General features: G+C 33.2%; 1 protein-coding gene across 2 annotated transcripts in view; it reads right to left on the reverse strand.

Moving 5' to 3' along the window:
- DERA (deoxyribose-phosphate aldolase) overlaps positions 1 to 25,750 on the reverse strand; it is a 114,271-nt gene that overhangs the window by 83,627 nt on the left and 4,894 nt on the right. The window contains exons 2-3 of one of the 2 annotated variants that reach the window (XM_052000231.1): positions 2,229 to 2,256; positions 1,066 to 1,163 (exon numbers count right to left, since the gene is read on the reverse strand). In XM_052000231.1, the coding sequence (XP_051856191.1) occupies positions 1,066 to 1,163; positions 2,229 to 2,235 (105 nt within the window). In that variant the 5' untranslated portion in view covers positions 2,236 to 2,256. The remainder of the gene's footprint in view (positions 1 to 1,065; positions 1,164 to 2,228; positions 2,257 to 25,750) is intronic. The other variant, XM_052000230.1, reaches the window with a different exon arrangement.

The following is a 25,750-nucleotide window of genomic DNA, read 5'->3' on the forward strand; positions in this document are numbered from 1 at the left end:
ATTTTTAACTTCTCTGAGCCTAATTTCCTCATCCATAAAATGAGAAGGGTGTGTTGGATGATCTCTAAGGTCCCTTCCAGATATAAAATTCTATGACCTCTAAAATGACAAACGCTATAAAAATGGTTGAACACAGATGTTCGATGGGTTTTCCATTTTGATCTATTTTGACTTTAAAAATAAGTCACATTTTATGGCTAATTCCAAGTGAATAATTTCACCTCAAGAACTTTAAACTGAACATGGTTCAGTTGAAGCATGAAATGGTACCCCAGAAGATTCTAATACAAACTTCCTAAGATATATATTTCATGAAATTAAGTCTACATTCTCTGGGTAGCACCCAATAGAAGTAATTAACCAGTCCATTATTTATTAATTATTCCATGAAACTGAGCTCTCTGAATTACAAAAATTATTTGTGAAAAAGAGCAGATTAAAAAAAAAAATACAAAAACCACATGTACTTAAGATCCTTAAAATGAAATGAAGATGGTCAAAGGAAGCTAATTCTTATACCTGATAGCCACAACAGTAACCAGAAAGATTCAGAATTTACTGCTATATGATTAAAATATAAAACAACCAATGGATGTATATTTGGGAAAGATATATTTTATGATAAATCTATCTCAAAGTCATTTGCAGTTTTGCCACTAAAGAGCAATAAAATATTTACTTTGTATAAATATATTATTCTTCTCTAATCCAATTATCTTTTCTTTAAACCAAACATCATAGACTAAGGATAGGTAATTCTCAAGAGGATAAAAAAGAAGGCTGGTTTAGATTTTTCTAAAGTTTCCAAAATCCTCCCTTTAACTAATAGGTTAACCAATGAGTCATAGACAACTTTTTTTAAAGTCTCCAAAACCTTATTCTTAACTAATGAGTCATAAGAAAAACACACACACACACACATTTGTGTGTGTGTGTGTGTGTGTGTGTGTGTGTGTGTGTTGTTTAACTTCAGAATTAATCTTGAGGAAAATTTAATATTATGGCCTTAAAGGAGGAGTCTAAGTATTTTAAGACAAAAAAAGCCAAATGTTCAACAACACTTACTTGCCAATCCTTTTTGACAGTTCTTCGAGTTTGGATTTGCTCTGCACGTCTTAAAACTGCTGGTTGGTTCACTTGTACATTAGAAATCCAGGTAACATCTAAAAAGGGAAAAAATATAGACATGTGTGTATGCATACACATATACAAATGAATATGTCCTACATGACTTCTTAAAAAAACAAAGTTTTCAAATTTATCCAAAGTACTTAAATTTAAATGTATCACTTCATGAATAGGCTAAAATTAAATAACCTGAAATGAGTTATTCATTGCTCAAAGAATACTCCCACAAAAATCTTCCAGATGTGCAGTATTTTTTGGTAGGCCATACTGCCTCCACAAAACTGTCCAAGAAAATCTTATGATATGTAGCCCAAAAGCAGTCTCAAAACACTTTTCAAAAATATTATGAATGAATCCTTGAAGGTATTAGAAAATATGTGTTCTACATTGGATGGTTCTAAATCAATCACAAAGAAAATCAATTTTTATTAAAATAGTTTAGTTGATTTCTGTTGTCTTTAAAAATACCAAGCATATTAAAATCTCAAGGTTAATCTAAGGGCTAAAGTGCTGGCAAAAAAAAAAATCTTATTTATATACCTATCTTTAACTGAACCTTACAATGTCAGCTACAATGTCACTGATTAAATTAGAGATTTTAAGATCACTTTTCAAGGAAGCTAACAGGCATTTTTTACAGCAATTTTTCAAACAAGCGCTTTAGAGAAGTCATCATTATTTTCTAAGTTACTATTATTTTATAAGTCGGCATTAGAAAGAAGTAAGGCAAAATTCAGGTAATAATAACTATCTTCTATTTCCCAACCTACTAGTCAATCTCACTACAAGAGGAAACACTATCTCAAGTCCCTCTAAAGTCTCCTGAACCTTGTTCAAGAACCCAGAAGACATCTAAAGATGCTGTATTCCATCCCCTTCCAACTCCCAGCTCTGAAGTCTCACTATGCAAAATCAGATCTGAATTCCAATTCCAGATGATCATGGAATCAGTCTAATCTCCCAATGTTTTCTCCAGACCAGGGATAAACAAAGCCTTCTCAAAACTATTCTTGATTCAAGAGATCATTCTGAGATAATCATGCTCATTGATATTTTACAACTCATAATATTGCTTTCACAACCCAGCATACAATACATACCTTCCATGAGGTCTCTGAAGAAAATCAACTAAAAAATGAGATAAAACGACTTGTGTTGGTTATGGGGTATACAAATGTTGGTTATGAGTATATACTTGTAGAGATGTCAGAACTATACTGATCCACATTTGATTTACTCCTGGACTTTCTAAAATGTAGAAATTAGCTAACCAGTTAGAGAGCATCGCATATGTGTATAGTTACCAGAGGATGAAGGAACTACATTACAAATGTTTGTTATTTAACCTTCCTATAGCATCAGCTCTTCAGAGATGAACCAGTGATACCCATGAAGACTATAGTTCATAAGCTAAAGCCCACAGACACATTAGGAGGTTAGGTTTCAGGAGATCTGTGAACTTTCATGGGAAAAAAATAGTATAATTGGCAACTCTTGTAATCTTACTTATTTTATTTTATGCTCATAAAAACATTGCTCTGAGAAGGAGCAAATAAGCTTTACAGGACACACACACACACACACACACACACACACATTTAAGAATACATGATCTAGTTGCACAAAATGGAATATGATCCATTTTTGAACTTCTGGTCGATTAACTCCCTTTATGCCTTCTTCAGAAAAAAAAAATGCAAATAGCCAAGATCTAATGTGAAACTAAACTGTCTTCCACAACAAAATAAAACAAAATAAAAGTCAACCAAAAGTCCATGGCCAATAGGAAAGGGAACCATCAGGAAAACTAGCCCCAGGTCAGTGCCTCCCAACTGACTAGAATAGAGACATATGTAGCCTGTGAGATTCTATATCCTGTAGCAGCAATAATGGAAAGGCTCAAGAAAATATCAGGGAGATCAGGCAAGATCTTTGAAAGTAACAAAGAGATAAAGTGATCTTTGAGGAACAGACTGAGATAGTTCAGGGCTCTAAAGTCCCTAAAACTCCATTCTGTGACACCATAGAGGATTCTGAAGATTGAATGCGCTGAAGCTCAAAAATTCACAAAGGGCTTAGCCCTAGGAGATGGAAGTGAACAAAGACACCAAAGTGACTCAGGTTTAAACCAAACATAACTAGCTAGTCTTATTTCCCCACATCCCATGCTTCCCAAAAAAGTATAATAAGAGAAGGGGAGAGGTATGGAACTAGCCCTCAAACAAATCTCTGAGTCATAAACTAAGGCTGGAGAGATAAGTTAAAGATAGAGAATTTATGAAAAATTATAATAGATCAAAAAAAATGCTCTTTCTATCCCCCCAAAAACTAAAAGAAATGAACTTCACAACTAAAAGCTCAAAGGAAAAAGGGGATTTTCTACAAGAAGTATAGAAGAAATGAAGCAAGACACAAAGAATAAAATCTTTGGAGGAAAGAGTTGGAAGGAAAATCAATAGCTTAGGAGAAAAAGTAATAGGCCTTATCCAAATAACAGATTTCTTAAAAATTTGAAAAGACCAAAGAGAAATCAATAACTCTATGAGACAGCAAAAATGTTAAAACAAAATCAAAACATTGAACAAATAAAGAAAAATTTAAGACATCTGATATCAAAAACAGCTGCTCTGGAAAAGAGATCAAGAAGAGATAATTTAAGAATCACTGAATGATGATTTTACCTAAACTAATTTATATATTCAATGTCATCTTAATTAAATTACAATTTTTTTATTGAATTAGAAAAATTTTAAAAATTCATTTGGAAGAACAAAAAGTTAAGAATATCAATGGGAAAAAAAGTAATGGAAGGAGATTTGAGAGTACCAAATCTTAAACTATATTTTAATGCAGTAATTATCAAAACTAGTGCTGGCTAAAAATTGGAAAGGTAAATATATAGAACAGGGTAGACTTAAAATTTGCAGCAATAAAATAAATACATTAACCTTATATTTGACAAGTGTAAAGACTTGAGATTTTGGAATAAGAATTCATTATGTGGTAAAAATTATTGGAAAAACTAAAAAGCAGTTAGTAGAAATTCAGCATAGATCAACATTTTACACCATTTATCAAGATAATGCAAAAATGGATACATGACCCAGATATAGAGATATACAAGAAAATATGAAGGACATGGAACATACTATTTATCAGATTTATGATAGGCAAACACTTTATGAATAAACAAGAGATAGAGAGCAAAGTGAGGTATGAAGTGGATGATTTTGATTCCCTCAAACTAAAAAGGATTTGTAAAAAAAAACCAAAGCAGTCAAGATCAGAAGTTAAGCCAAAAAATTAAAGAAAAAATTTATAGGCAGATTAGATTAAAGTCTCATATCTTAAATATATTTAAAAAAAACCTTGTAAAATTAATAAGAATATGAGTCAATTCCCAATAATAAATGGTCAAAGAATATAAACAGGCAGTTTTCTGATGAAGAAATAAAAACAATTTATAGTCAAATAAAAAAATGCTCTAAATCATTATTGAATAGAGAAATGCAAATTCTTGAAGTGTTATTTTACACCTGCCAGATTGGCTAAAATCAGTCTCCTTCAGCCAAAGGAGAAGGAACAAATATTGGAAGGAATGTGGGAAAATGGGACATATTGATTATTGATGAAATTGTGAAATCATCTAATCATTATGTAGAGCAATTTAATATTATACCCAAAGAGTTATTAAATGTCTATACCCAGTAATATCACTACTACATCTACTTCCAAAAATGATTAGGGAGGCAGAGAAAAACCTACAAGTTCTAAATTATTTATAGCAACTTTTTTTATGCTGGCAAAGAACTGGAAATTGCAGACATGCCCACCTATTGAGAAAGTTGTGGAAAATGGTTGTGATGAAATATTATTGTGCTCTAATAGATGATGAGTTCAATGATCTTAGGAAAACATGGATAGACTTGCATCAAATAGTGAAAAACAAAATGAGCAAAACCAAAAGAATAATTTATATGGTAAGAATAATATTGTTTTAAGAATAACTTTGGGCAAATAAAGTAATTTAGACTATTATACTATTATGCCCAAATTAAGGACATGTAAAGAGCGATCTGTATGTAATGATAGTCATCTTTAGGCAGAAGGGAAAGGGGAAAATAAATTTACGAATAACTTTATCATATATTTAAAAGGAATAGCAAAATATTCATAATAGATTTACAATTCCATTTTATTATACTGTGTTATGGAAGTTTTTGTTTTTTTAATAAACTAAAAATTAAATAATTATTTTTTTAAAAGAATTGTTGAACTCCCTAAAAAACATGATCAAAAAAAGAAGAAAAGCCTGACAAATATATTTATTGAAATTATATATGAAAATTTCCTAGATCTATTAAACAAAGAAATTTAAAAAAAGAAAAAAATTCATCTATCACCTTTTGAAAGGAAGCTCAAAAGGAAAATTCCCAGGAATGTTGTATCTAAAATCCAGGGCTCCTCCATAAAAGGAAAAATTCTATAAGGATCTAGAAAGAAGTAGTTCAAGTACCCAGAAACAATCAGGATCACATAAGACTTGGAAACTTGTACAATAAATGAGAGAAATTTTTGAAATACAATATCCCAAAAGGCAAAAGAGATTGCTTTCCAACCAAAACTAACTATAAATATGAATATAATCCTACAAGAGGGGGAAATGGTTCTCTGATGAAATAGAAAACTTTCAAGCATTTCTCACTGAGAAAACAGAGTTGAGTAGAAACTTTGAAATGCAAACACAAGTCAAGAAAACCTTAGAAAAATAAAATTTGAGCAAGTAGAAGGAACTGTATTATTTAAGCTGACATTCTAATAGGAGGAGAAAAAACAAGGGTCCTATAGAATCGTGATATCTTCTAAATATATTTAATTAAGAAAAAACAAAAGTCAGAAGGAGTATGTTTTCCCTCTAGAAGCAAGTTAAAAGAAATATACCAGTCTGTAGAAAGAAGTTGATACTTATAACTGGGGAACATGAAAAGAAGAGTTTTTTAAAATGGGTAGAGGGAGAAGACAAGATATACATACCTCACTTTTACAGCAATCAGATAAAAGGAAGATCTCTCTCTCTCTCTCTCTCTCTCTCTCTCTCTCTCTCTCTCTCTCTCTCTGTTTCTCTCTCTTTCTCTCTCTCTCTCTGTTTCTCGCTCTCTCTCTCTCTCTCTCTCTCTCTCTCTCTCTCTCTCTCTGTCTCTCTCTCTGTTTCTCTCTCTCTTTCTCTCTTACTTACTCTATTCTTTGGTGAAACATTGTTGTCTTCCTCCTGACAGAAAGGCAATACATCCAACAAGAAACAATTTTTGGATATGACCACCATGTGAATATGTTTTATTTGACTATGCTTATTTGTGATAAAGTAGACTTTTGTTGATGTTTTTCTTTTCGGATTTTAATTGGAGAAGAGGGGGCGAGAAACAGAATAGGAGTCAGTAAAAGTGATTGGTTATTTTTCAGTCATGTCCTATCTTTATGAACCCATAGAGGGTTTTCTTGGCAAAGATATTTATATGTGAAGTTTTTTTATATACTTTTTTAAAAGAGTAAATGGCATAAGATATTCATAGTTCCACATGCATTTCTTTCTTTTTATGCTGCTATGTATATGGAAATGCTCATGGCAGGGAAAGGTAAGTTTATAACAAAATAATAAAACTTAAATGAATTGGGTAGGGGAGGGGAGAGAGAAATAGTATATTCCAGAATTTCTAAAAATAGATAATTCCCTTATCTCTGTTCTCTAACCCATATCCTTATTTAGAAGACCTAACTTCATTCATGATAAACTGACCTAATTCATGGGATTGAGATAATTTATTTTTTAATGACCATATGATATATTGAAACACAGTAAAGAAATCATAAAGTAAGCAAGTACACAGGAGTGTGACCAATGGGCTGGAAGATGTGAATTTATTAATAAGTTGAAGGAGTTGGAATTTTACAGCAAATAGAAAAGATAATTTTACAACAAGAGAAGAGTTGTCAGATCAACTTTTGTCAATCTAAAACTCTTTAATCCTGTGCTTCTGAAATTAAAAGTGTAGAATTTTACATTTAGCTTCAAAAATGCCATTGAATTTTGTGTGGCCAGTTGTCTCAATTCATATAGAAGGATACTGATTCTCTCATTTAAATCATTAGCTCTTTGTTTTAGCTTTGTGTTATCTATAAAGTTGGAAGGAAAAAATACTTTCTATATTACAATCTAAATCAAATGATAAAAAAACTGAACAGCATAAAGCCAAGGAGAATTCCTGGGGTAGTCCATTGGAGACTGCCCTCCAAGATGACATTCATTCATTTAAAAACTCCTTATGTTTAGTCAACCAGTTATAAATCCAATTAATTATACAATTAAGTGATTTAATCAAAACATTTATTAAGTGCCTCATATATTCTATACACCTTGCATTGGGGATAAAGAGACATAAATGAATAAGTTCTTGTCTTCAAAAAAAAATAGCTTAAGGTATAGGGTGAAGGAAAAACTTCTGATAATGTCCATTACAGTATTACAGTCAGATTCAGTAACTTTTTTCCTGTGTGGTAATTTTTTTTTTTAATTTTAAAATTTTTAAATTAAATTTTAAATTTAAATTTTAAAAATTTAAAAATTATTAAAACAATTATTTTCATTAAAAAATGTTTTTAGTAGTCTCCAGACTCAAATACATTCCCTTTCTGTTTCTTCTCCCCAGCACCCAGTAGAGAATGTCCCAGGAAACAGGGAACAGTGGAAGGGCAGATGGAAAGTCTTAGAAGTTCTTAGGGCATTGAGGGGATGGAATGAGGAGTCAGGGGGAGTTTCAGATGATTATACTCAGTGGTTTTCCATCTCATTAGAAGGACTATAGTTAATTTCTTGTTCAAAGTGCTATGAGTAGCTAAGTCTGACTTATAATCAGGATGGGTGAGAGAAGGGAATAGGCCCCAAGTCAGGTTAAAGGAGCTATCATACCACTAGAGATGGAGATGGAGGGAACACTGACAAAAAGGAGGTTGGTAGAAAGGAGAAATCCCAGTGGTTCTGGGCAGGTAGTGGGCTAGCATGGGAGAAAAGGATTTCTGTTGTGTATTCCCCTGGACTCTTCTTGAAGGAATCTGGGAATTATAAGAGGCAGAGAGATGAAGAGTGGTATACATTACAATATGGGATTGACCTATACAAAGGCACAAAGGTGCTAGATAGAATGACAAATTCATAGTCAATCAATAAACATTTATTAAGAGTATGTCTTAAGAGTACAAGCAAGGAAGCATGATATTCATGGAGTCAATAAGAAATAAAGTTCAAGGAAGAACAAGTAGTTCATTTAGTAGAAATATGAGTATATGAAGAGGAGTAATATAATAATCTCAGTTTGAACCAGATCGCAAAGGACTTGGAATGCTAATTAAGGAGTTTATAATTTAGGAGTTTAACTTTAGGGTTTGATGTTTTTATTTTTAAACATTTTGATAATTGTATATCAATACAACCTAACTCTCCTTAGGTTTCACCAGACAGCCAAAGAGATCCATGACACACACCAAAAAAACTTCTGTGAAGCTCAAATAAAAGCATGCTTTGTCATTTTAATATTCATATTATATATGTTATTATTATTAATAATTTTAAACAATTTCTTTAATTCTATAATCCCACCTTTTTTCATATGGCATGTAGTAGAAAGAACTTTGTATTTAGAATCAAAAGAACTGGATTTAAATTTTTATCTATGCCACAATTAGCAAGCTGTTTTAACTATTCTGGACCTCAGTTTCCTTGGCTTTAAAATGAGATAAACTTTAAGATCCATTCCAATTCTAAATCTATGAATTAACTTGGAAAATATGTATGTTTGTTTTTTCTCTTGAGAAATTTAGGCCACATTTTTTCTTAAAGATTACACTGAAAAAGAAAATCACACTTTATCTCAAGGATATTATCTTTTTGATAGGCATAGAGGAAATAGGGATTAAAAAAAAAAGTCTACAAGATATTCAGGAGGGACATCCAATAATTGACTTTGGTATTTTGACACTTAAGAGTCAGTGAATCATCATTTTAAAACTAAATCACTTAGTCCAAACCTCTCAATTTGCAAATGAGAAAACTGAGACCCAAAGAGATTAGTTGATTTGTCAAAAATTACACAGATAATAAGTACAAAATTAATTTACGAACTTAGATATTTTGACTTGTAATCCAAAATCTTTTCACTATGTTACTGTTTCCATAATGAAATGGAAAAGCAAGCATGCTTGAAATGGCATGTCCTCTTGAACATGCATCCATTTAAAATTTTTTTGTTTCAAAATTTTCAGAAAAATCAATACCTTAAGCACACTTTTAAAAGGAAGAAACTTCCTAGACTACAAGAACTTCATTACCAAGATGCCAATGTTACTGACAGACTTTCATGAGGAGATACCCCAAAGAATCCCTGAACAACATCTTGATTTCCTGAACTATTACACAGTCTTTCAACAAGATGTACAGGGAGAAAACTATCTGATGAAAGTGTTTCTCTAAACCTCCATATGTGCCAAGTGTTCAGGAAGAATCATTATACCTGAGTGAAATTCATTAAGAAGCCAGATAACTTTAGTCCCCTGTTGAGTACAGGTCCAACCTTTCAGTCCCTTAGGAAAACTTGATCAATTATTCCAGGATCCAAGTGCCTCAGGGAAAACCCATTTAACTCTTCTTGATAAGACATCATAAGACTGAAGGAGTTGCCTAAATCCAGATGTCTTGTTGCTTTTCGACTCACATGCCAAATACTAGCTAATATTATAGAACCAAATTAGTTACACTCTCCACAGGTGCTTATATGCCCAAGGCAGTCATCAATGTGGACCTACACATAATGAATCTGAAACAAATAAATAATATAGGCAAAATAGGGAGATATGAAACAAAACTGAAATAAGGCCAAAACAATAGCTGTGAAAGCCCAAAACTGACAAAAAGAACAAATGAATAACATCAAAATGTTTAAATAATGGCAACACAATTAGAAAACTGAAAGCAAATTCAATTTAATTCAAACAAGTGGCTAGAATACTGCATAGAATATCAAGCTTGTTGAATGTGTTAGTTAGTTTTTCTAAATTGCTTTTTCTTGTCATTTTTATTTTCTGTTATATGAGATAGCTCTCTGGGTGGAGAGGGAAAGGAATATAGTTTTTAGGTCCTGATGAGAGGCAATAATGAATCCTAAATAGTAGCATTATTTGAATTCATACTACAAATTTCCACCAGGTTTTATATGAGATAAAAATATTATATTTTCCATAATTATAACTCCATAAGCATCTGAATATGTACAACCATTTCACACAGTCCTCTTTGATCAGAACCTAACTTTATTAAAAAATGATGGTGAAGAAAAAACAAAAACTATCACTAAAAAAAACTTTTAAAAAATTAATGTGACTGCTACTGCTACACTCAGGGTAATTTTAAGTCATATACTTGATGACAAGATAACTACTGAAAATTTAGTTGAGTTCTAAAGTATCTTCAGTACTTCTGTCATATTTTGATTTTCCCTGAAAGAGTAGTATTGCATCCATGATTCCATTGACTTACCAGTTAGCTTGTAAAGTATGTAGGTTGTTGCTGGGAGTGCCAGCTTTATTATAATTAGTAACCAGTTTCCTGGTGATAGGAATCATACCTGAAATTTTACCATTAGATTCTATCATTTGGCTTAAGGGTTTTCCTCTACTAAAAGGCAAAGATCATTAAGAAGAGAAGGTCAATTCTTATTAGCAATAAACTGATATACACAATGTTGTTCATCAATTCTTTTTTCTTAAGATGAGTTTTGCAAAGGGTGTATGAGAAAGGTAACAAGAAAACACAGGGTTGGACTCAACCTGAAAAGTAAAAGAGTTCTTAAAAAAAAAAAAAAAAAAAGTTTTATCAGCTTCTTTATTTGGCAAATTTACCTTTATTCCCCAGGGGCAGCTATGACATAGAGCAAAGCTTCTTCCCCCTTTACTGAATGTGGGGATTGGGAAATTATGATTTGTTTTCAGGAAATGTTTGATTTGTATAACTTTTTATATACCTGGGGACATGTAAAAGTTTTTCAGGTGAAAAAGGGTGATGAGTAGAAAAAATTTAAGGAGCCTTGATAAATAGGAAACAACTTTGGATTTATAGTCAAAAAGTAAGCTTGAAATTTAGCTCTGCCATTAACTTAATGGTTGAGTAATCATAATATGTGACTTCACTACTCTTGAGATTCAACATTTTCATCTCAACATTTGATGATTAGTTGAAGATGAACTAAAGAAGGTTTAGAGAGGGAGTAGGGAATTTGGAATATGATAGCAGTCTTTAATATTGGCTTGTGGAAGAAGGATTAGGATTGATCCCAGAAGGAAGAACTAGATGGAAACTGGGTAAAAGTTGAATAGTCGAAAACAAATCTGTGGTAAAGAAAAGCTCCCTAATAATCTGAACTGTTCAAAACTGGAATAGAGCTACCTTGGAAAGTAGCCAGTCTGAGGTTTTCAAGAAAAATCTGTATAACCCTTTTTGAGATATGCTATAGCACAGGATCAAGTCCAAATATAGATTGAATCCCGATAGCCTCAGAAGTTACCTCTACCATTCAGTGAACTGTTTCCCTCAGGAAAGACAAAGGTATTAGGAATTTGGTTCTTAGAATAATTAAACAAATTTAAGATTTTCGAAAGGGATTGAAAGGTCAGTTCAATGTCCACTCTATATACTAAATTTAGTTTCATTAATGACCTTTGCTCTCTCATCTTCCCAATTAATTCAAATCTATTCTTAGGACAAAAGTTGACCTTCCCTACAAGTATTTGCATTTTGAAAATTAACTGGGAGGTAGCTAGGTGGTGCAGTGGATAGAGGAGTAGCCCTGAAGTCAAGACTCAGTCCTAACCTGAGTTCAAATCTGATCTCAGACACTTAATACTTCCTAGCTGTATGGCCTGGGCAAGTCACTTAACCTCAAATGCCTCAGCAAAAAAAAAAAAAAAAAAAAGAAAAGAAAAGAAAGAAAAAAAGACTGGGTACTGTCAGATTAAAGTTGAAGTTTTTTATGTTTTAATTCTGGGTCCAACAATTTTAAGAGGAACATTTTATCATTCAACTACCAGGATAGTTAAGGAGTCTAGAAGTCATGTCAGGTTAGGAGTGATTTTAAAAATTGGGAATATTTAACCTTAGAGAGGAAAGATTTTGAAGGACTTTCAGATGGAAAGTGAAGCTAATTCAGAATGGCTTGAGGGAACTCAATTAGAATCATCTACAACAAAAACAAGAAATAAAGTGGCCTATAAACTATAAACATAATAAACTATAGTAGTAACAAAGATGGTTTTAAAATATAAGACTAAAGAAATATAGAAAAGCCTTTTGACAAAATACAATACTCATCTATCTTATAAGAAAGAAAAAGCAGAGAAATAGCTATTTTTTCATCAACATGATAAATAATATCTATCCAAAATCAAGAGTTAACGTTTTATCAATCAGACAATAAACATGTGTTAAGTCTTCTATATGTCAGGCACTGTGCTAAGTGCTTTACAAATATTATCTCATTTGAATGAATGAAACATACGTTTTCAGATATGGCCAATGATTTCAATTAATCGACCAAGTATGTGCCTGAAATGTGCTGATTTCTGGGAGCTACACAAAGAAAAATCCAAGTTTCTTGGCTTCTTCAATACAATCTCTTGTAAATTGTATTCGCAATTTCTTGAGAAAAACAAGATGCACTTATATGAGAATATACAAAATACATACAAAGCAGATATAAGACAGAAGAGATATTGGGAAGCAGAGACCAATAAAATGAGGTCGGTGCTATTATTATACTTATTTTACAGTTGAGGAAACTGACACACTCTATCCATTATAATACTATAACTGCTTCAATTCATACATTTTGATCCAGAATGTCTTATTATAAAGTATATGCCCCAAGAAGAACAAAAACAGAGAGGGCCATAGATAGTAAAATATTCATTCTAGAACTTTTTGTTGCAATAAAGTGACAAAACAAAACAGGAATAAATTGGGTAGCCACAGATATTATGCAATGCTATATGAATGGAATGAAATATGATTGGACTCTACAAAATGATAAATAATGAGAATTCAGACATGTATGAACTGATACAGAGTAGAATCAGTAGAATAATTAGAACCAAGCAAATAATATACACAATGATTATGATGATCTAATTGAAAAGAATACTTTAAAAAAAAAACAAAAACTAATCTCCAATTAGCTTCCAGAAGACTATGGCAAGGCCTGCTTTAAACTATGATTGCCACAGTTCACTCCACAACACTTAGTCTATGGTTGCTATGGCTTTCTCTATATTTTATACTTGCTACTTAAGACTTCTGTAATTGCATGAGCCACATGTCCTCCTTTATGAAGGAAAACAAAGTGACACTGCATGCTAGAAAATGTATGCATATGTATATTAGTAACTACTGTCCATTTCATGAATACAAGATACCCTAACGTAGGAAACATTGAACAAGAAGCCCAGTTTGAATTCAACCTGCTTAAAGTACCTATAGCTTGCTTCAGAATATACAGACCAATTCAAAAGTATTAAGTTAAATCACACTATGGACAAACAACATGAAGCCTGGATTCTTCATTTTACCATAAAGCTCTTTCTGAGTTTATGGATACCTTTACAGATGGATGAGTCTCCCAACTCTGTAGTCACAAAGAGTTGGATAAATGCCTGAAACAACTGAACAACACAATAACAAAGATCAATGATGAAACACTGGTCTCTCTGGTATAGAATGTTGCTCATGCTGTCAATTATAGCTACTATCTCAGTTCTTTGATTTAATTCTCCATTTACGATAAGAAAGGGTTCATGTGGATAAAATACCAAGAAATGGATGATACAAAAATCACGAGGCACCAATAATTTTTAAAAAGTAAAACACAAAAATTCTTGACATCTTCATGATAATTTTATTTTTCAAAACTGTAAAAAATCCTCCTTATCTTAGACAGCAGTGTTAGCTATATCTTGTTCCAAATTCCTCTCTTCATTCCTAATTTCCAGGAATATACCCCAAGAAGAATCTTTTTTGTGTGCTGTTCTATGTATGGAAATGTTCTCCTTTTTTGGTGTTTAGGTTCAAAAAATTTTAAATTAAATATAGCTAGAAAAGTTATTTCAACAGATAATTTAGAGAAACAAAAAATTTAAAGGAAGAACTATTTTTCATAACATATTTTCACCTGAAAAAATGAAGACATTCTATTCTGACTAATACTTGCCAGGACTCCCATTTCATGAGGAACTAAAATATTCTCACTTTACTCCTAGCTCAATTCCTCATTCTCTATATTTTCCCACTTTTTCCTCCTCTGCCATCCCCACTCCCACCAGGTCCTTTTTCCCTCCACTTTCAACCTTCTTTTATATATTATCTTTCCACTTTAGCATGAAAGCTATTTAGGGAGTTTCTTTTATGCAGTTTTAGTCTCTCTTCCATAGGTTTATAAGAAAGAGCCAGTACCTACTTAGTTTTCCCTTGAGGAAGCAATTCTAGTCATGACATATCCCTGCCAATATCAATAGTAGCCCAACTCCTATCAACAGAAAAGCAAGTCAACTTAGCAGAAGCAGAAATGTAACCCACAGAAGACATAGGAGATGGCTTTTGTCAGACTGGGCAAATCAGTGCTACCTTTGACCACTCCCCTCTCTTCATTCCCTCATGGATGCAATTGAGGACCAAAAGCCTCATGAATGGCTGTTTCCCATGCAACCAGTAGGCTTTTAGCTCAATTTCCATAGACACCATCTTGGGAAAAATTTTTGTAGTGAGGCATTTTCTCTGTTCCTTAAGTCTAGAATGTTCTTCCTCCTCATCTCTACCTCTTGGGTTCTTTTAAATTCCAAATAAAATTCCAACTTATACGGCAAGTCTTTAGCAGTCTCTCTTAATTTCAGTGCCTTCTTTTTTAAAAATCCTATTTATATTCCTATTATTCCTATATATTCTATTATCCTATTTATCCTATATATTCCTATATATCCTATTATCCTAATATCCTATTATATCCTATTTATATGACATGTTTGTCTCCAATTAGATTATGAGTTTCTTGAAGACAGGAACTCTCTTTTCCCTGTTTGTATCCCCAGGGTTTAGCAAAGTAGGTGCTAATAAAATTAATTTATTAATTATAATTCCTGTAATTTCAACATCCATAGAAGCCAGAGCTACTTAAGAGGTGTTGGTTCTACCAAATAACTAGAAAAGACTATTATTTTACCAGTGAAGTAACATGAAATAGGAGTAGAGAAGCTGGTTCCATTACTTCTGAGGGAATGAATAGACCCCAGAAAAATACTACATTCCTGGTAGCAACCCAATATCTGAATGGACCTTAGTAAGGAAAAAGCTGACCCTGTAAAATTATCTTGTATTGAACTTATCATGTACTATCCTGTAGTGATTCCTAATCAATATCTCAAAAGGTTATTTAAAAATACCCAGAGGTTGAGGGATGGACAAAAGAGTTCTATCAGCACAGTTCACAACTTCAGTCTATATAAACAGGATAGTCTGGGAATTTTATTATATCTGATAATAGCTGGTTGGGCTTCTTCCTGACAGGGGAAGAAAATAAGGGACACCGAAAGGCTCAGGTCACATTTTGCTTAAAATTGGGTATATTTTATTCCTTATAAGGAAGAACAGTAACCTGAACCTGAAGGAAGAAATGGGGCTAAATAAACCCTATAAAAAGGCTTGACCTGGCCTTTGTAAGTATGTCCCCAACCTACAGAATTGGGGAACACCCATTCTTGCAAGAATGTAAAATAAATTTTTCTTGCATTCTTCAGTAAGTCAGTGGAGTTCTTCATAAGATATTTTGTTTCTTACAGAGGCATATTAGCACATTTGTAAGTTTGAATGAATAACATTTCCTTGGTCCAACTATCATACTTTCATTAATAATTGCAAATTTCAGTTTTGTCCCCTTTCAACTTCATGCTACCTTGGGATTTCCATTTGGGAAGCCCACCAAGCTCTTTCCTTAGGTAGTATCCTATGTTCTATCTAGAGAGAAGGTATGGGTCCCAAATGGCAATGAAACCAAGGGTTTCTGTTAAAATCTGTTAAAAGCTAGATCAACATTAGACTTAAGTGAAAATGAAAAAAAAATCTGGTGGTAATTGTCTACTCTGTATATTATTTTTACATATATAATAAACACAAATGTGAAATTTTAGAGCTGGAAGAGGTATTATATATCTTTTGCTCTGACCCTCATTTGCAACTAAATAAACTTGAGATTGGATAGTTAAATGATTTGCCCAGAGTCACAACTATTTAGCGGCAGACCCAGAACTAGAACCCAGTGCCAATTCCTCCCTAAATGATATAACTTTTCATTTTAATGGCTGACAACGCATATCATATTAGAGATATCAGGAAATGAAGCTATAGAAGAAAGACCCCTCAAGCATCTTCCTGATATCCTTGAGTAGTAAGCCATCCCTATGCACTGGGGATGGAGCCTTCTGTTTGGGAGCAGTGTGAGATGGATCCATATTGTCTCACACACCTGTTTCTCTATTTTCTACTATTGTTCCCTTATTGCCATAATCTCTGGTTCACTGGTAATTTATTTTTTTGAGATAAGTGTCTGGGAAAATGTGTGTACTCCATAAACAGCAGGCCATCTAATATGCTAAAATATCTCTAACTATAGGCAATCAGAACTTCAGGTTATATGTCCTCCCAAAACAAACAAACACACCAAATCCCTATGCCACATTATGAAGCACAATGATTGCCAGACAATCTTGGAGTATCTGTCAAGCACTGAAATAGAGTGAAAATTACCACCTGCTGAGTGTCAATTCAAAACATAGCTTCCAACACCTGTTTCTCTTGTGTGGTTGCTCCTTAGGGAAGGTTTCAGAATAAAGGATTTAGAGGTTAGTTTTTTAAAGTGTCTGTGTGTGGGGTGCCTTTTAAATGATTTTTAGCGGCAGATTTTATAACTCAACTGGGAAGAACTCTTTTTTTCCCATTACTTTTAGATGATTTGCGACATCATCAAAAACTTAACTGTGTTTTAATAAGACTATGATGTGCCAACTCAGAAGGTAGTCTGTTATCTCTACAATTATTGCTCAATGGAGATGATTCTCCATCTACAGTGTACTATATGAAAAGAAACTTCTTACCATGCAATTTCACTAGCCCAATAATAACTTTCTAGAAAAAGTAATACTGAGATAGCTTCCTAAAGTATGTATCTGAGCCTTGTCCACAGTCTATTTGGGTCTTTACAAGGTATTAATGAAGAAAATATGGAAATAAAGAATTAAGAAGCTTTCTCTGATTCCTGACCCCTAATCCTAGCTAACAATACTTTATCTGATCTGATAGTACTTTAAATTTGTAACACTTCCTTTGGGATATATCCTCAACTTATCTCCAAAGGGTAGCTGCTATTTTATGATTCCAGCACACCCTGGGATTCTCAATTCTGCTTAATTGTTCATCCCTTACCAATGAGCTTCCCTGTAACAACCAACCAGTAGATAAAAGTAACTCAAAACAAAAGGATTTACTAAGATGGCACAGTAAGAACAATAACTACAAAACGCTTCCCCCCCTCAATAAATCTGACATGCACTCTTCTATAGTGCTCTTGGGAAAAGTAGACACAGGGAGAAAACAATAGTAATGAAGCCAAAGTAAGTCATTCTTCCAATATTTTAGGGCCAAAAAGTCCTTTTTTGCCTCATGAAATTATGATGTTACTTCCCCATTCCTATCCCGTAATAATTTTGTGCCTCTGTGAGTCCATCACCTGGGCTCTATCAGGTCAGCTCCCATCTTTAAAAAGCCCCTCACTGTGAATCTCCCTTGAATTCACCATTGTCTCTCTATGCTATAGCCAAAGGTCCCATTCCTTATATATACTTCAAATCTTCAGTGATTGCATTTTATTGTCTATAATCTGTCTAGAGATAGATGTCTCAAGGGTAGACATCAATGGTCCTTGATGAATATGATCTTGAAGTAATTAAGGAAAAAAATTCCTCCCCTCCCTTATAAGCATAGGGATCACAATCCACAAACTCACTGGATACCATTAGAGCTAGTGAGCTCAAAGACATCAGGTATCACTAACCTTCATCCACCCAATGGATTGCTACTTACAATGCAATCAAGACATGTTTCATAAAAGAAAGATAGGGCTAAGACTATCAGTTGCCTCTCTAATTCCATTAAGGAGAAATTTTTTCATATTTCATAAAGAAATATTAAGGTTTCAAAGGTCTCTGGTCTTCATTAACATATCAAAAGACAATTCTCCATCCCTCATTTTCAGTGATTAAAAAGTGGGAGGAGAGGAGATTTGGGTGGGAAGAAAAGGTTACTACATCTACTGATACCAGGTTTTACAACCTGTATTATATTAATAACAATTTGCATATTATAATTAATAATAGCTAGCATTTACATGGCACTTTAAGATTTTCAAAGCACTTTAGAAATATTATCTCGGTTTATCATACATTATTTTATTATGTCAATTTATTATCCAATTGCCAACCTTCTGAAAAAAGAATCTCTCAATACTTTGCACAGTTAGTACTTAGGTGGCAGAAGTAGATAGAGAGCCAGACCTGGAATCAGGAAGACCTTCCTGTTGTTCAGTCATTTCAGTTGTGTCCCTCATGACCATTTGGAGTTTTCTTGGCAAAAATACTGAAGTTTGCCATTCCTTTCTCTAGTTCATTTTATAGATAAGGGAAAGTAAGGCATATGGGGGTTAGGGACTTGCCTGGGCTCACAAAGCTAATAAGTGTTTGAGGTCATATTTGAATTCAGGTCTTCCTCACTCCAGATCTGGCTCTTTATCTACTTCAAAACCAACCTTCCCTAGTAATCACACTAGTGTATCACATTGAGCTTGAAGTCCATTTAAATATATGCAAACAGTTATTTACATCTGCCCTATTTTGAGCCTAAAATTGTTTTTTTAACCCAATATTTATCTTTTTTTTTAAATTTTTATTTTATTTTATTTTTGCCAAGGCAAATGGGGTTAAATGACTTACCCAGGGTCACACAGCTAGGAAGTGTTAAGGGTCTGAGACCAGATTTGAACTCAGGTCCTCCTGACTTCAGGGCTGGTTCTCTATCCACTGCACCACCTAGCTGCCCCTATAGTCATCTTTTACATTACATCTTAAAAAGTACCATGATATAGACAGAGCAAGGAAAACCAAGGTTCAATTCTCATCTCTAACACATACTGACTATGTGACCCTAACCTTACAGTGTTTTAGGCACTTCTCTAAGACTACTGGTTGAAGAAAATTTCCTCACCTGGGAGTTTACTATATCAAACATTATATCATAGTGAAATCAGGTATAGTTCCTATTCCTAAACTTCATCTTGTTAAACTTGGTCCATAATCCTAACCCCATAAAGAACTAGTTTAATGTTTAGCATATAATTGATTACTTGCTTTCTGGGCAGGGTAGGGGGGGAGGAGGGAAGAAAGGAGGTAGAAAAATTTGGAATACAAGACTTTGCAAGGATGAATGTTGAAAACTATCTTTGCATATATTTTGAAAATAAAAAGCCATTATTAAAAAGAAAGAACTGGGGGCAGCGAGGTGGTACAGTGGATAAGGCACCAGCCCTGAAGTCAGGAGGATCGGAGTTCAAATCTGGCCTTAGACACTTAACACCTCCTAGCTGTGTGACCCAGGGCAAGTCACTTAACCCCAATTGCCTCAGCAAAAAAAAAAAAAAAAGAACTGGTTTAGATCCTAATTGTGTCATCTAATATGTTGAATTCTTTAACCTAGGTTTCTGCTATGTGCAAAACAGCAACCTCAAAATAAATATAGATAAGAAAGACCAAGTCCAGGTACTTGAAACACTCTATTAAACTACTTCCCTTGGAATTAACATCAAACGATTAATGACTACTTTCTCTTCAACCAGTTCAGAATCCACCTGACTATATTATCATCCAGCCTACATGTTTCTATCTTTTCCATAACATCAGTATGAGACATTGTCTACACAAAATCTAGCCAGATTCTATCTATGAAAAGTAATCCTTTCATATATCAGTGTGGTCATTCTATGAAAAAAGAAAAAAGAAGTTAGTCTGAATAATGTGTCATTGATGAAGCTATGTCAATTTTCTGTGATCATTCCTGTCTTTTCTAGATGATCAATAACTATCCCTTTAGTACTTACCAGAATTTTGTCAAGAGTTCAAATCAAGCTTGGGGGCCCAGAAGTCACAGGCTATCCTCTTCCCTTTATTAAATTTTATTAAAATTGGGATTGTTTCCAGGACTCTGATATCTCTCCCATTATACACAGTCTTTCAGAGATCACTGATAGTAGCGCAGGATTCAAACTTCTCATTTCTTTAACGTACCAAGGATGCTCTTAACATCTCTCTAATTATCCTTGGTATTAAAAGGGCAGTCATTTTTTGTTCAATCCAAAGGATGATTCTTCTTCTTCTTCTTCTTCTTCTTCTTCTTCTTCTTCTTCTTCTTCTTCTTCTTCTTCTTCTTCTTCTCCTTCTTCTCCTTCTTCTCCTTCTTCTCCTTCTTCTTCTTCTTTTCTTCCTTCTCCTTCTCCTTCTCCTCCTTCTCCTTCTCCTTCTCCTTCCTTCTCCTCGTTCTCCTCCTCCTTCTTCTCCTTCTCCTTCTCCTTCTCCTTCTCCTTCTTCTTTTTCTTCTTTCTTTTGCTAAGGCAATTGGGGTTAACATCAAGCCATGCTTTCTCATATTTGTATTCCATCACTTGCCTTCACATCCATCCTCTGTATATATCTTTTTTAAAGTAGTGGATGAGTTCTCTGTGCATTCATGACTGAGTACAAATTGAATTTTTTAAAAATTTCTAAATAAATGAAAAAATGGTATATGTATGGAGAGGGAAATTTTCCTGTGATTATCGCTGTTCAAATGGATTAAAGACAAAGATTTCCCTTACTTTAATCCTCTTTACTAAAAATTATACCAAGTATCAAAGAAATCTGCTTTTTCCCAACAAATAGACAAATAAAGAACTGTAGTTTTAATTATTCTCAAAAATACAGATGTGAGATAGGGACTAGACCTGTTATTTCATTGATATTAGGAATGTCCTGATGAAGATATCCTTTCTACCCTTATAAGTTAACCCTTTTTCTACAACTTATAGCATTAAAAGAATTGCTTAGAATACCAGAAGCCAAATGACTTGCCTAATCACACACATGCAACCAGTACGTACATAATTAGCTCTCTATACATTTAAACTACTCGCCTTCTCTAAAATAAATATATCAAAAATAAACTATATTATATTCCCTCCCCCCTAAAAAAAAAAAACCTTAAATAACCACATCCAAAAGTATAGGTTTCCATCTCATTAAACAAGGAACCAAAATTCTCTCTCTGACTCCACTATATAAATCTACCTTTCAGAAGGAGACCTTATCACCTTTCCTGTCTTCACATCCATTCTACTTTCTGAGACCAAGGAGTACAAATATTGCTTCCTCCTAGTTCATCTTTCCAAAGATTAACAAAATAATTGATGACAAATGCCCAGATAGCAGTCTTATATCTGTCATAAAACAGGGTCCCTTTCGAATTCATTTCTGGATTTTGTAATTCAAGTTGAGAAATAGCTAATCCTATTAATTTTTAAGAAATCTGTGCTAAAAAAAAATAAGTTACAAGGGGATCATTTTAAAATATTTCTTCATGTCCTATCAAAAAATGAAAATCTCATTTCTCTATAGTTTCCTTTACAATCTATCAAATGCAAATACCTGATTTGTGATAACACTATTATCTTAAGAACAGAAAGAAAGCACTGGCTTCTCTAAACCACTGATCAATGTTCCAGTTTTACAGACAACAAAAATAATAGTACAAGAAATAGTGTAATAATAACAGTTGGTATGTTTATGCTTTTAAACTCTATAACAACAATAATAATAGCTATAATTTACATAGTGCTTTAAGGTTTGCAAAATGTTTTACAAATGTCATCTCATCAGAAGTTTATAAAATACTTTATCCCTATTTAATAATTCAACATATTTTGATAAATGAAACTCTCTATTCCATTCTCTGAAAGAATATAATGGTTTCAAAAGCTTAGGAAAAATGTGTCCACTAGGTGTCTCTATTGAAAAACTTATCTGAATCTTGAATGAAAAAGATCTGCTATTTATTTCTATTACTTTTCTACACTTTAAAAAGCACAAATGACTGAGGAATAACATAAATGGAACAATTTAGAAAAGTAAATAACCCTTGGCTACTGCAGCAACAGAACCACAATTATTTCCTAAGTTTTTCAAGATTAAAAAAAAAAAGAAGAACTCTGCTATATCCTAATGCTAAAATTAACCATTGATCCTACTCTTGCATCCACATAATTTTCTATAAAACAGACTATGACTGCAAAAGTAAGTACATATTGTGGAGTTAACTGAAATTTTTCAAATCTCTTTTCATGCTTTTAACTCAAAGAAGATCTATTTCAGTGCATCAATTCTCCAGTGACCATGTTTTTAAAGGGGACAGCTCTTTCCACTTAAATAATTTCTAGGGACAAACTTAAATCACATTCTTAAGAGATCTGCCAACTGTTACTTTTATTCATCTTTTCTACCAAAGGCATACATTTTAAGTGAAAAAAGCCATTTAATTTCAAATAATTAAAATCTGTTTTTTATTTATTTGGCTATTTATTTTAATTTTATTTTAATTCCATTAACAATGAATATTCACTAGAAAAAGAAAAGGTGAGCATAAAGAGCTAGCATGGCTTCATCCATAAGAGGTCATTTCAAAATAACCTTATTTCTTTTTTGGACATATTAAAGAAATATATTAGAGGAATGTGTTAGACTGAGTTTGGGGAAAGCATTTAATAAAATAGGTCATAAAACTCTTGTGGAAAAGACAAAGAAAGGTGGACTAAACAATAGTACAATTCAATACATTAATAACTAGTTGAATTTTCAAAAGCAGTCATTAATTCAAGTTAATTTGATATCACTTTGAAAAAATGGTCTCTAAGGCAATATCACAGAGATCCATGCTTGGTCCTATATGGTTAACATTTTTATCAGTGAAAAGAAAAGTATAAGATAGTATCTTTATCAAATTTGCAAAAAACACAAAACTGAATGGAAGAGAAAATGTTGAATGACAGATCCAAAAAAATGTTCACAAACCAGTATATTGGTTCAAACCTAATAAGGTGAAAATTCTTATATGTAATTCATTCTCTCATAAGGTTCCTCTTACATGATTTTTTTTTTTTTAAACGATGTGTTACAACTCATTCATATCCACCACATACCTTCTGCTCTTTGGTGAGCCTCAATTTCAATACTTTGAAGACAGTAGTATTCCATGATTTGTAGCCATAAAACATCAGTGAAAAAAACATTAGTGATTAAAAAAATTTTAAAAGGAAAGGAAAGAAGCATTTATTAAGCATCTACTATGTGCCAGGAACCATGTCATGCACTTAGAAATATTATCTCATATGAAACTCACAACAAACCCTAGGAAATATTTGCTATTATTATTATTTGCATTTTTTAGTTGAGGAAACAGACTGCCAGAAGTTAAATGACTTCCCAGGATCACATGGTTCAAGGTTAGATTTGAACTTGAACTTTTCTGATTTTAGACTTAGCATTCTATTTATCATACATCTAAGGAAAAAGATGGCTCTTTATTTCAGGAGAAGCTTAAGATCAGGAAAAGATCTGTTTTAGTTGGCCAAAGCAAGCCATCCAGTCTGCTTCCCCCACCTCCTGGTCAGTTCCAGATCCAATTCATGATTTACTTCAAGTCTAACTAAGAGTGTCTATAGTTTTCGATCTGACTGCATATCAAAAGCCATTTGGTTTTTCAAAATCCACTTTGTTTTTCCTATTTAGAATTTAGGATTGACTCTTTTGATGATTATGAAGTTCAACTAGGAGATAATGTCATCCACAAAGAGGAGCTATTTATTTTCAAAGTGAACTAGGTGTTCACTTCAACCCTTCAGGTATTCAGAGTGAACAAAGTTGTTCAAAAACAACAAAGCATCTTCTGCTCATAGACCTCTGCGATATTTTTTACTCTACTTCATTTAGGCGATTCTTGATTGGTATAACATACTGCAGCCTATTCACCTCCCTCTATGCATCTCTTTAAGAAACCTATAATTCTTTAGCAGTTATAGTATTCCTTGAAAAGTGGTCACATGGTATCACCAGAAGAATACCATTTTCAAAAGATGGGTTTATGTTTCAGGGCAAAACCAAAAAGCAGAATGCATGTCCTCAAAGGCAAGTTCACCTATCTTCTCCTTTTGTTTAATTCTGAGCCCAGCTTACTGCCCATAAGCAGTCATAATGGCTCTTCTCAAAGGGTTGTCTGTCAAAGTATGGGCAACAGAACTTTTTATCTCCTTGTTTTGGGTTTTTTTTATATTTTTTGTTTTTCTACTATATAAATTAGACCCAACTTTTGTGAGTGATCATGGATATCACTTAGGAGGCTCTGTAGTGCCACCTGAAAGATATATTGCCAGAAAAGAAGGTGGGATTGGTTATGTGGATGATGACAGCCCTCTTACTCCACTAATAAGCCCAGTTCAACAAAAGAACTGAAAGGTTTCCAGAATGTTGGGTGGGCCCTTTCTGCAGTATTTAAAGAAGGACTTTAACAATAACTATACAAAATGAGAGGGCATGGATGGGTGATAATCAGCATCATTATAGGGAGTACTCATGTTGTTGAGCTCAAAGGTCCATTTAAGTATGATGACATTTTGGAGTTAAGTGGGAACTTAACAATTATCATCTTGTCCAACCCTCTCATTTTGAAGATAAGGAAATTAATGCTGAAAAGGTTAAATGACAGGTATTTGGTGACAGAGCCAACACCCAGTGTTTTTTGGAGCTTTTTAGCACTATAAAGTACTAAAAATATTAATTGTTTACTATAGTACTTCAGAACACTGTACTAGGTACTAGGAACAGGGAAGACATAAAGTTTAAGAACAATTCAAGTTCCTGCCCTAGAAAAACATATGATCTACTTAGGTAAAAGGACACAAACATATAGCTATAATATAGAGTTTTACATGATAATTGTATTAGATTTACAAAGTAAAGCTATTTAAGGGAGAAGGTCATTCCCAATGTGGTAGGGATAGAATGATACCAGAAAAGGCTTTCTGGAGAAAGCAGATTTGCAGTTGGGCCTTTAAAGCATAGTAAAAATTTAACAGAATAAAAGAGGTAGAGAGGATAGTCTGGGGAATGGAGGAATGAGAGTACATTTAGTGATTGCAGCACAAAGACCCGTCTGATGTAGCAGAAGCATCAAATCCATGGAAGGACATAGTATGAGATGAAGCCAAAAGTATTATAGGATTGTCAATGGTTCAACAGAAGAATCTGATATTTATCACGGGCAATGGGGAATCATTGAATGGTTTTTATCAATCAGTATGCATTTAAGTACCCAGAATGTGCAGGCACTATGCTAAAAAAAGACAATGAATGAATT

Source organism: Antechinus flavipes, chromosome 5, assembly GCF_016432865.1.
Source record: "Antechinus flavipes isolate AdamAnt ecotype Samford, QLD, Australia chromosome 5, AdamAnt_v2, whole genome shotgun sequence".
NCBI classification, from domain to species: domain Eukaryota; kingdom Metazoa; phylum Chordata; class Mammalia; order Dasyuromorphia; family Dasyuridae; genus Antechinus; species Antechinus flavipes.